Source organism: Pituophis catenifer, unplaced genomic scaffold (genome assembly GCF_029215685.1).
Source record: "Pituophis catenifer annectens isolate HBS135680 unplaced genomic scaffold, rPitCat1.0.hap2 SCAF_8, whole genome shotgun sequence".
Classification (NCBI taxonomy): Eukaryota; Metazoa; Chordata; class Lepidosauria; order Squamata; family Colubridae; genus Pituophis; species Pituophis catenifer.
Window position 1 is genome coordinate 44,388,438 of NW_027256888.1, and position 13,294 is coordinate 44,401,731.

Consider the following 13,294-nt stretch of genomic DNA (forward strand, 5'->3'; position numbering starts at 1 on the left):
GAGCTAGAAATGGATCTATTTAGGTCTCCCACCTAGCAGTGAGAGCTTGCTAGGTGTTAGAAAAGAAAAAAGCCCAGAACCGAGTAGATGAGATTCTACTGAGCTGGAGCTACAAAAAAACCTTGGCTACGTAGGGAAAACCTGGCTAGAAGAAAAACATATATATATATATATATATATATATATATATATATATATATATATATATATATATATATATATATATATATATATATGTAGGTCTTTGGTTATTCGGGTCTTCTCCCACGTAGAATTGGAAGTGTCTTGGCGACGTTTCGACGAAGTCTCATTCGTCATCTTCAGGCTGGTGTTCTCGGCTTCGTGCTTCCAGGAGCAATGTGAGATCTCAGCTGTCTCTTCCTTTTAACTGCTAGTGGGGGTGTGAGCTGATTGGGTGGGGACTTGGCTGTGTTCTGATTGGGTGGAGGTGTGTTCTGATTGGTTAGGGGCTTGGCTGTGCTCTGATTGGATGGGGGGTTGGTTGTGCTCTGATTGGCTGGGGGTGTGTTCTGTTTGGGTGGGGGCTTGGTTGTGCTCAGCTTAGTCTGAGTTGCAGGGGGATTTGAGCTGGTGAGCTGTGTTGTTGTTGTTTGGCTTCGTGTTTGTGGCCGTGCGAGCTCTTCATGGTGGGTGTCAGTCTGCTTCATGTATGGATTGGAGGGGTTTAAAGTGGCTAATGATGCAGCTGCGGTCTGGCTTCTGGTCCTTGGTCATGGCTCATTATCAGTGTGGGTTTGAGTCTGCTTTCTGCGTGGATGTGTGGTGGTGACATCCTGTGTGGCTCTCGTGAGTGTGGGTCTGGTGTCATTTGTCGTGTTAGGGACTCATTTGTCAATAAGGGCGGGTTTCCAAATGGCTGGTAGGCGGGAGGTATCGTCTCGTTTGTTCATGCTGTGTGGGCGTTTTTCTATCTCGATGGCTTCTCTGATTATTCTGTTGTTAAAGTGTTCAGTTTTGGCGATAGTTCTGGTCTTTTTAAAGTCAATATCATGTCCTGTGGCTTTAAGGTGTTGGACCAGGGAAGAAGTTGGTTCCTCTTTTCTGACTGAGTTCTTGTGTTCTTCTATGCGTGCACTTATTCGTCTGTTGGTTTGTCCGATGTATGTAGTGGGGCAGGCGGTGCATGGGATTTCATATACTCCTTGATTTTCTAACTCAATTTTGTCTTTGGGGTTCCTTAGGATGGTGGATATTTTTCGGTTTGTGCAGAATGCTGTGTTGATGTTATCAGAACACACCTCCACCCATTCAGAACACAGCCAAGTCCCCACCCAATCAGCTCACACCCCCACTAGCAGTTAAAAGGAAGAGACAGCTGAGATCTCACATTGCTCCTGGAAGCACGAAGCCGAGAACACCAGCCTGAAGATGACGAATGAGACTTCGTCGAAACGTCGCCAAGACACTTCCAATTCTACGTGGGAGAAGACCCGAATAACCAAAGACCTACATACAAACACCCGCGAAAACCTGAGAAAACAAATATATATATATATATATATATGCATAGATCTTAACTAAACCTAAAAGCATGCATGTTTTTGGTGAACTTTCAGTGATCCACTTAGTGAAAATGCATATTATTGCAAAAAACATAACTAATCAAAAAGTCATGCAACAATGAATAAGATGATATTCCATCTCGGGCTAGCACTATTGTGTCAAAGATACAACAAACGAGACACAGATCGCAATAGCTAAGCTACTTATTTGGTGGGTGTAAATATTATGGGAAGGCCAGTACCTGAAGATAATGTTCTTGAAAACAGTAAAAAAATAATTAGCCCCAGTATTCATCTTCACCAAAAGTGTACTATTTTAATAATGATGATTTTAACCAACTTAAACCTTCTGGTCTAAATATATTGCTCTGCTTAATATTATAAAATGTAATAATTAATTCAACCCATAAGTCAGACTTTTCTCCAGAATTGTACCCTATCTCCTAACATCTTCCCAGCTGTTTTCATTTTGAGAATGCTGCTGACCATCTACATCTTCCTCATTCACCAGGAGGTAAACTGGTAAAGCATCTTATAAACTCTATTTTAATTATTTTTGGTAGAAATAATTAGGTAGGTTATAATTTTGATTTTTTTTCTTTATGTGTGTAATAACTGAATAATTGAAAGTAAATATTATAAATTGGTTGTGATGGTGAGTAAGATAAGTAAATCTGAGATTGGGATGAAAAAGAGTGAATTACAGCCTACAAAGATGAACGAATTATACACGCAAACAAATAAACAAACGAACACATCTCTAGATGCTGCGATCCAAAGAGTAATCGGTCTTAATAAATTAAGTTGGGCTGATGTGAAGATGTGTTTCATGTCAGATCTATCGCAACTTCTGCTCAGATATCAGTAAAGGTTTGGTTGGTTGGTTCTGCTGTGTAATGATGCAAAGACAGAAACAGGTATTTGGGCCACTTATCTAGTGGCAAATTAAGTCAACTGAAATATTATGTAAGTAGCAACATCTGTGAAGAACTTATAGCTACTATGCCACAAGCACAAGGATGTTTATGTCAGTGTTTCTTAAAGTGTGGTATTAGGCATCCTGGAATCTCCCAAGGACCGCCTAGTGACCTGCAAAATCAAAAGTGTTTTCCAGCCTAGATTGAAAAACAATATAGTATTAATACCCATCAAACAATCACGAGGAGCAGTATCGGTAGTGAATGTGTCAATTTTAATTTTTAATGTGGTAAATATATGTAAATAGCCCATACAAACAAAGGTCTTTTGGTGCAAGTTAGTATACTCCAGTATACTCTTGTCCAGCCCACAGACCAAATGTGGCCCTCAACAGCTAGTCCCACAATACAATAAAAATATAAACAAACAAACAAACAAACAAATAAATAAAAGAACATTTGCTATTTATATGCATTAACTATATATAACAATTATATATGTGCCCCAACATAATTCCAGTTCATTCAAATCTCTTCAGGCAAGCCAAAAGGTTAGACAACCATGGTCTAGAGTCTAACATGATAGCCAACATTCTACTTTCTATCTCAAACCAGTTCAGAGCTACATGCATTCAGGATATGCCATGATACATATTGTGTACTTCTGGCTGCATAGTTTAATATCATTGCAATGATCTTGATGTCCCTATATAATTTAATTACTTCAACCAATTGTATCCATGTGTCTCACTTAACTTAAAAAAATAAATGAACTGAATTCTACTACTACTGAGTAACATCTAATTTTTTTCTTTATTGGAGCCTCCCAGATAAATGGAGTTAGTCTTACTATATCAAAGCTACAGAAATGTAGATGACCACAAGATGGGAACAGTGGTGGGTTCTTCCCGGTTCGGTCCAGTTCGGCCGAGCCAGTAGCGGTGACGATATGACGTCACCGAACCAGTTCTCCCCCCCCCCGCCCTCCCACCCACCCACCCACCCACGTTATTCTTACCTTTTATTTGGTCCCACCCCAATCTATTGCTGTCTCCTGAGTCCAAGCTGATGACTAGAGGGAAAAAAACTGTTTAAACTCTTGCTGCGGGGCTTCAAAGGGCCGTCCTACAGTTGATCAGTGTTAAAAGCAAACAAATGAGTCGGGTTGTAAGTGCAAGGACTGGTTGTAAGTGCGAGGACTTTCCAGAAATGACTCTGACCAGCTAGCCATGCCCACCTAGTCACATGACCTCCAAGCCACACCCACAAAATAAACCACGCCCACAGAACCGGTAGTAAAAAAAATTAGAACCCACCCCTGGATGGGAACAACATTCAGGAGTGATCAGTTATTTTTTTAAAAAAAAAACTTGTGATGAAATGATGGAATATTTGCATTGTACTAAACTAAGAGGTTATATAAAGAGACATGCAGTTAAGAAAAGAAGAGAGACGTTGAAGTGGAAGTCCATAAAAAGAAGGAAAGCCTACCTTTCTAAATAGTATATTATCACTTATAAATAAGCATAGACCTTTATTGATGTATTTGTAACTGCCAGCCACCTAAAATGCTATGCTGTAAAGGAAATACAGAGAGAATTAAGAGAAAAAAACAATTACAAAAAGGAAGCAGTAAGATTTTAAATTCTATCTGTTTGTCTCCAAAATAAATTTACAGTAGAAGAAATTATTCCATCTCTGGCCAAATAAAGCTGGGTTTGCCACAGTTTCTACCATAAAAAAGAAGAAGAAAGTAAAAAAATAACACTGGAAAAAGATTGTTACTTTGAAAAGAAGTATCAGACTTCTCCACAGTTCACATTATACAGAGGTGAAGAAGGTCTCAGGGCTTGACATTCTTCGACCTCTAGAATTCCTCTGTAAGTTCTTATCCAAGAAACATTATTAAATAAATGAATGAATGAAAGAATAACTATGCTAATTTAAAAAAAAATACTTTAAATAAGTACAAATTTAGGGTTCTTTTTCTGGTGCTACTAAGTTGAAGGTATATAACTCCTAACACATACTCCATTCAGATTTTGAACTAAAAAACAAATTGCTCTCCTGATATAATGTTATAAAGCATTTAATTCACTCAGCAGTGACAGATGGAGCATACAGAAAATGGGGGGCCGTGGTAGTGTAGTACTGCATTCTAACCAGTATTGAACTACTGCCAGTAGTTCTATCCTGACCAGCTGAAGGTTGACTCAGCCTTAAATGCTTCCAGGGTGTGTAAAATGAGGACCCAGTTTGTTGGGAGCAATACGCTGACTCTGTAAATCGTCCAGAGAGGGCTATAAAGCATTATGAAGTAGTATGTAAGTTTAAGTGCTATTGTTATTGCTATTTTGTAAAAGGGCTTGAAGAACTCTGCCCTAATCCCATTCTTTCTTCTCGGATGTTTTGCTTTATTTTTCTTCAAGATAGCTTGACACAAATACAATCAAATTAAGAATAATATGGTCACACATAGAATAAGACAAAGCAATATAAAATACAATTAGTCAATAAAGTTAAGAGCCTACACCAAGGTTAGCAAAGGAAAGATTTTCTATTAAATCCCTAAATGAATTAGCTTACCAGTTTCATGTTGGTTCTATTTAGCACTTTAGTTTTGATTGAGTTACTTTGGAGTATACACTATCTAGGTGGGAAGCGGTGGCTAAGTGACTAAGATGCTGAACTTGTCGATCGAAAAGTCGGCAGTTCAGCAGTTCGAATCCCTAGTGCTGCATAATGGAGTGAGCTCCCATTACTTGTCCCAGTTTCTGCCAACCTAGCAGTTTGAAAGCATGTAAAAAATGCAAGTAGAAAAATAGGAACCACCTTTAGTGGAAAGGTAACAGCGTTCTGTGCGCCTTTGGCGTTTAGTCATGCTGGCCACATGACCACAGAGATGTCTATGGACAGCGCTGGCTCTTTGGCTTTGGAACGGAGATGAGCACTGCCCCAAATAGTCGGGAACGACTAGGACATATGTGCAAGGAGAACCTTTATACATTATCTATTGGTAACCCCTCGCCAAAGGCTCTCTGTCCAGAATTCTGCTGCAGCAGAAAGTTCCAGCACAATTCTGAAAAAAGATACAGCTGCTTTACAGAGATATTGACTATTTCTATGTAAACATGCTTTTCTTCGTTTTCTTCACATTCATAATGCTAGAGGGGCCTATTCTATCTCTCACTTGTGGGTGAGAGAGAAGGATCTTGTTAACTTGTTAAATCTTCTGCAGTGGTATTCTTCTGGAATATTTGACAATGTTTCAGCAGTTTATCAAATTTCCCATTTATGTGTCCATTCCTCCTTCTCCTTTTCCTCCTCCTTCTCTGTCAATAGACTTTGACCTATCATCTTGGCATTTATTATCTAGAGACTGAAATACCAAAAAGTGACATGGCTTCAAGCTGCCATGTTTTGTTTTAAGTATTTTTTTTTTGCATATTCATTTTCTTTAGTACTTTCCTTCTCTAGGAAGAGTTCTTAAAACTCAAATGTTCAGGTTTTGTGTCAAACATCTTTCTAAGGAACATGGCATTAAAACCATTTTACTATATAATTTACATACAATATATTTGTTACATCAGTTACTTATTACAGACCTAGATGTAACTATACTGCAAACATGAAACAATTGCCAAATGGAGCTTCTCAAAAACATTTTAATACTTTGGGAATAGGGCCACTTGAAAAGACAAACACGATGGTGGAGGGAGGGCAAACAGCAATATCCTTGCCAAATGAATTGTTTCTTTCTTTCCTCCCACTGACTTAGCCCATTAGCTCTAAATGTAAAGGTTTCGGCAAGCATTTTAACAAGGTCTGCAAGTTGTTCCAAATGCTCTGATTTATTAATTCCACATCTGTTTGAAACGTGACACTATCTCTCATGACCCCCAATGTCACTAAACCATGCTGTCATCCTTTGGACACTGCAGGAGCTATTTGGAGTCAAACATTTAATTAATCCAGTTGACATTTTTATGTTGTTTGGTTTTTGCACTTCAAGAAAAATGTTTAGAAAGGTTTGGAAACAATGGAGTGCTGACAGCCTAATTCTGAGACCTTCCCCATTCTTTTATTCTTTGTTGATAGATAAGAGCCTTGTTTTAAACAACTGACTTAGGCTGTTTTTAGCTATTAAAGAATGTGGTCTGGATCGCAAGCTATTTTTCTGTTTATTAAAGGAAGGACACTTCATACCATTCCAAACTCTACTTTTTGTCTCTCTGAATCAATCTTATACAATTGGAAATAGCTTTTCCATTTCCCAGAAGCAATGTCCATAGGCTTGAAGAAAAGCAAGGAAATCCCATCCCACTGATTTTATTTTACTCACTGAAGGGAAGTTTGTAGCTACACCAATATAGTTGTGCAGTTAAGAGACAGTGCTGGTAGCTAATTATAAAGTAAGACATGCTTTACATTATGAAACAGAAAGCTTCAACTATCAAAGTAGGTGGTTTTAATTAAATTTAAGTTCTTTTGTCTGAGCAAAAAAACCCTTATTTTAATTGATGTATGGCTTGCATTTTAAGATTGCTATCTGATATTTTTATATATAAGATTTGGGCAATTCAGAAATTATATCCTAGAGTTAAATAATTAATTATATGGTGGGTGCATATGTGTTTGTGTGTATTTATATATTTGTTGAGTCATAATTATCTTTATTTTGAATCAACTTTGCTATTTTTTTAAAAAAAGTATGAAATATAAAAAGGGTAAATTTGGTGGGAAAGGTATGCATAAAAATATAGTATACATGTTGTAGTATTTATGCACTATGTTAAAGGGCACAGAAAATAGCCATATTTGAAGCATTTTAATGAATTAGCTTGATAAGACCATGAGACTCCCTAGGACCGTTTCACCTTTGACAATGAACAGAGCTCTTTCCTTCTCCATGAATACAATTGCTACAGTTCTGTGACAATACATTCAAGCCACTGATGCTACAAATACTGCTTCCACATGGCATTGATCCTTCAGATTAGTACAATGTTAATCAGCGATGAATTCGTTGATGGCTATTTGTACCCAAAATATTCCTTTTAAGCAAAAGTTTGTTTTTAATATTGACAGATTGCACTACAGTAGATCACAATTAGAGATATTTTCAAAATAGCCACCACACCCTTAAGTTATAGTTAGGTAAAATAAGATAGCTGCCCTAGATAAAAATATTGAGAAAGAAGATATCAGATTCCAAGGTATTGTTAGCATACAGAAGTGTACCCTGTATACATATATATATCCATGCTACTTTCTTCTCAGATGGGATAGAAGATTCTGTCACTAGTTACTGTCACTAGTGAAGGAGAAGATTCTGTCACTAGTGAAGGAAAAGTAATCTATCATTCTGATTGACTTGTGAAATTAGGAGCAAGGATTCAGATCTTCACCTCATCACTTGGGCAAATTTTTATGGCTAGAGCTTATATAGTTTATGAAGCTTACAGTAAAAAGCTTTTTCCAAGTTAAAATATACAATATTTCAATTGTTTCAAGCATAGTGGATAAAAAGATAGGATTGCTTTAAAAGATTGCTTTAATTTTATTTTAGTTTTAACAACTTTTAAAGTTAATTCTCACCTGTTAAACATTTCTGCATCTTAGAATATGGCTTTACAACCAGATTGTGGATTTGAATATTTGTCCACACTTGAAAAATGTATAAGTATGTAGATATTAATTTCAATAGATTATCTTTCCAAGTCAACATTTTGGATAATAACTTTAACCTCATTTCCAATATTAATGCAAAGATGGACCAAAGTGTTTTGCAAGCCTTCTAATCTTTTAAAATTAAAAATGTGTTTGGTTGTTTCATTTCCTCTGAGATGATCCATGTTATAATTTTGATATATAATTAAATAATAGAGACAGTTAAATATATTTTCCATAAGGAACTGTTAAACCTGGTCTGATATTGCTTCATTTCATCCCGTCCAATGAATATTATTGCTGAAAGAAAAGAGCTACATAATAAAAATCCTCAAATGTCCTAAATCAGATTAAGGCAAAAAGAAAATCTTTGTTACTCTAGCACTACAAAAAGCCAACAATGCCAACTGGAGTTTGCAAAATTCGCCTTATTTGCAAAATCAAGATAATTTTATTGGGCATGAGGTCATGAGAGGTGAGACTGACAAGAAGCCATCTGGATTGCACATTCAATGCTTCCTGCCAGATGATCAATGCAGCAGTTCACAAAAGAAGTTGTAAGAGGGTTTTTCTAAGCAGAGATAGTGTGATCGATGACAACAGTGACCGGCAATCACAACAGGCAGCATGATTAAAGGAAAAGCAAATAACATTATAAACTATGAAGATACATTCAAAGAGATTAGAAAAGTCAATTAAACTAATGGAGCTTCTGTTACAATGATGAAGAAATTTGCTAAATAACATATGGTATATTTTTTTAAGAGAGAGAGAGAGACAAGAAAAATAACAAATGAACAAGTTTATCCTCTTCAATTTAGACAACAGCTATTTTCATAGTTAAGTTTTAAAAAAGCATAAAATTGTAATGTAAACAAATGATTATAATCTACTACTGTACTTTGTGTTCTGTGCTTTCTAATTATACTATTGCTTAGCCCAGCTATCTAATAACTTCCTACATTGTTTATCCTAGAAATAGCAAGAGTATAGGTGATGTGGAATACAAAAAATGAGACATAACATTTGCTATTATAAAACAGGTCAGTGGAATAACATTCAGGTAAGGAATTGGTGTCCATTATGCAAACAGTGAATATAAAATGATTAGTGGAAAATATAATAATATTCAATTAAGACAATATTTACCACCCCAATATAAATAATCTAAAATCAATTCCAGTTAACTAATGAGTCTTAAATGGATTTTTGGCTTAGAACACAGGTTTAGAAAGTGTAGGTATTAGAGCTCAAGAATTTGCAGAGTATTGGTGTTTAGATGCATTAAAAAGATGTATGAAGTGTGTGGTGTAACAATGAAACCTGGGAGTACAGCAATAAGCGATATAATAAAATCAACTGTAAGGCAAACATGGTCCAGTGCAAGACTCACTATTTACTATGGTATAAATCATACCGCTTTGTTGAGAAAGACTTTAAAGAAATAAAGAGCAATGAAACTTGATGGAGCTAGGAATTACACTTGGGACCCCAATCAAATGCATATTTATTTAAAAATCAAATATTTATTTTCATATTACCTGTTTAGATTAAGAGCCAAAGTTGTATTTTGGGATATATTATAAAACAGTGTATGGTTACTAAAAAGTATTAACAAAAGCATATTTCTATGTTGGTCTGTGCCCTTGTATATTTGAAGGACAGAAATCAGTTGCACACATAAAGCATTAGAATATTTGATCCATATGAAGTGTGAGTTCTTTTTATAGTTCCTCCCAATCATCAACCTATTAGGTGTTGTTATTCATTGATCTAAAGAAGACACTGGCAATAAAGCAAGATTTTTTTTTGACAGTATGAATCTCTCCTACTACTAGTAGCAAACTAACAGGAGGCTGACAGTTTCCTGAAACTTTACAGATACTTTTGAAGATTTAACTGTCATGGAGTGATAAATTAGACAATGATAAATAACCCAAATAGGTTAGGAATGCAGAAGTCATAAAGTGCTTTGGCTTGTTATAATGACAGCATTTTTATAGACTACATATATTCCTCAGAAAAAAAATGGAGGAAATATTATCTTTGGGTTTTTACTAAAGTAATAAGATCAGAAAAATCTATTTTACAACATATAAAATTGTACTGTGACTAACTGAACTCAGTAATTCAACATTTTAATATCTACTAATTTTTACAGTTTTATAATATTAATGGGAAAAGGGTGCTGTGGAATGAAATAATTTTATCTTAAACATAGGCAAAACCTCATATTTGTGCATGGATGACAGATATGAAAGACATGCATCAATAACACAAAAGTACATCCGAAAGGATATAATTTGTATGTTTGGAAAAAAATAAAAAAAAAATTTGCAAAAAAAAACACCCCTCGAATATAGTCTGATACAAAATAAGGGATTGGCTCAGTTCACGCTAGAAAAAAGGGCTACTAAGGATTGAGCATGCTGTACCTGTGTGACTTCGAATATGCACTCTCAGAGTTCCATTACTTGCAAACTTCTGCCCACAGTATGGACAAATCTTCTCTTTTTCACCTGTGTGAGTCTATAAAGGAGAAATATAAATAGTTAATTTGTTTACAAAAGGAAGCAAAATTAATTCTTCATTTTTAAATTTTATTCTTCATCTACGTCACATGGTACACTATGATATTAAAATTTATTTTAAAAGTTTTAAAAATTTAGTACGTTTCACCTTGCAACAATATAAAAATTCCTAAACCAATATGACTTTTCCTTGAAAAGTAAACCGTATTATCTAGTTGGCCAATCAAATGAGACTTTTATTGCACATTTTGGTTAATAAAAATTAAATTAATGCTTACTGGGATGTCAAAATGTTTGTAGCATTTAAACATGAACCTTTACTTTAATAACTACTTTCTTGACTTTTTTTCAACTTTTGAAACACTCTTTATTATTATATGATAACCAAGATTCTATAAACTAGCAACAGTAGGACTTCTATTTGGGTGTATTCTTAAATCAATTTGAATTAGAAAACATATTTTTCTAATATGTTTGAACAATATTACAACAACATATTTGTTCTAATATTTTTCACATGGTTTGTATTGTCTCTTTCTTATATTCTTTTCAAACACATAATAACAAAATTAAAAAGTGTACTTTTGAAAAATAAGTTAGAACCAAGCATAAGCAAAACATAAAGAAGTATCAATTCATAGTTGCATTTGAAGCAACTATAACTGAATAGTTATAGAACTATTCAGTTCTATAACTGAACTATGTATTAAAACCCATTCTGATCAAGTGCATTTAGCAACTTTGATTATAAAAACAACATTCAAACAGCCTTTGCCAGATCTCTAGTGAAGCTGCTGCAACTCCATAACAAACGTCCAGTGGATGCTGACATACATATACATAGATTATTTCCACATGACTGGGCCATATTAAAAGGGAAATGTGCCAACTCACGTGTTCAGCAAAAGGAGTTGGTGTGCGACCATTTGGTAATATGCAAACCAAGTTGTTTGACAAAATAATAAAGGTTGCAAAAAGGTCCAAATACAAGTAACTAGAGTTAAATCAGATACAACAAAGGAATTTTATTTGAAAGTTGTAGATTCAATGAAGGAGACAGAAAAAGATATGGATGTTACAGACTTAGAATTGGCAGAAGATTACGATACCTTCCTGAAGTTCAGGCTTGCATTCCTTTACAACCACAAAAAACTGACTGAATGATAAGTAATGGTTTCCCCTAAGAAGATTGAAAGAGATTGGGAATGGATTTATCATCCTCAACTCAAAAACAACTTAAGTGGACCTTTTGGGGAATACAGATCAATTTTGGAGAATGGATCTATTATATTTAATCAGACAACAATTGATAATACATGGTATTAAGAAACACTTGTGGATATTTGATCCAGAATGAGTCAGAGTTAACTGTTGGGATAATTTGGGATAGATAACTTTCTACAAGTTGACTATAATAATAGTTTGTTAACAGAGGGCTTTGATACTCTACTCTTGCCTTTTTGTTTGTTTGTTGTTCTATATGTTAACTATTTTGCCATTAATATAATAGATAGATGACAGGTTAATAATTTGTAAACAGAATTAGAAGTTTGAATTTTTTTCAGGCCTGTTTTGCAAGGGGTTAGAAACTAATATTTTGTAATATATTTATCAGTACTCAGCTAGGGAGGATAATATGTGTTATGTGTTGTGTCTTTTTTTAATGCACTTTTAAAAGTTTTGTTTTGTTTTGTTTTGTTTCTAGTTTGTTTCTATGAATTTTTTCTTGCAGGATCCAATTCGGGATCAGAGATTTTGTCTTCCAAGCTTTTAGATGGGCTTCCAAGCTTGTGCTGAAGCCCATCTTCAGGGAATTCTCTCTAGCAGATTATGTGCTGTTCGTGCATGGTATTTGTAGTGCCTATTGTATGTGGATCTGCAAGTGGGCATACAAGGACAAATTATGCATTGTAAAGATTGCTTGGAGTTAGGAGATACTTCCAATGAAATCTATTGAATTCCCTGCATGGATTGTCCCTGTGACTATGTAGGATAGACTGAGAGGAAGCTAACCACCAGATTGTAAGAACACAAGCAAGCGATCAGGCGAGGAGACCCAAACTCACCATGCAATGAACAAGGAAACACATTCAATTTTGCAGCTACTAAGATTGTTGGATGAGCAAGCACAAAAACAGCCAGAGAAGTGATTGAAACCTGGGAGTCAACAGTTACCACCAGCCCATCAAGTACTTTAAAGGTGACAGCTGAGCAGCATCGCAAATGACAGCCAACGACTTAAAAGCCAGCCATCAACATACCCCAATCAACATCTAAAAAGCTACATAGAACAGGCACTATAAAAACCACACAGAGATTAGCCCAAAGCACACATTCTGCTAAAGAGAAGTTCCCTGAAGAAGGGCTCCAGCATGAGTCTGAAAGCCTCTTGTCAGATAAAATCTCTAGTCCCAATGACTGGCCCAGATTGGATCCTGCAACGTTATCCTGGGACACGAATATTCAACTTCATTTGTAATTTTTTTTTCTTTTTCAGAGTTTTGTATTTTAACTTTTTGTGAATAAAAAAAATCATTAGAAAAAAAGGAGGTTGCTGTGTGGCCAACATACATGAGCTTCTGGAAAATATTTCCAATTTTATGCAAAACCTTTTAGGGATGAAGCTGTAGTTCATGGGGAAAGAGAACATCAA

At 35.3% G+C, this 13,294-nt stretch overlaps 1 protein-coding gene across 4 annotated transcripts in view; it reads right to left on the reverse strand.

Annotated features, from left to right (window-relative positions):
* Nucleotides 1–13,294, reverse strand: part of PRDM5 (PR/SET domain 5) — a 71,668-nt gene that overhangs the window by 15,591 nt on the left and 42,783 nt on the right. For all 4 annotated transcript variants that reach the window (XM_070948687.1, XM_070948686.1, XM_070948685.1 and 1 more), the window contains one exon: nucleotides 10,546–10,639. In XM_070948687.1, coding sequence (XP_070804788.1) covers nucleotides 10,546–10,639 — 94 coding nt within the window. The remainder of the gene's footprint in view (nucleotides 1–10,545; nucleotides 10,640–13,294) is intronic.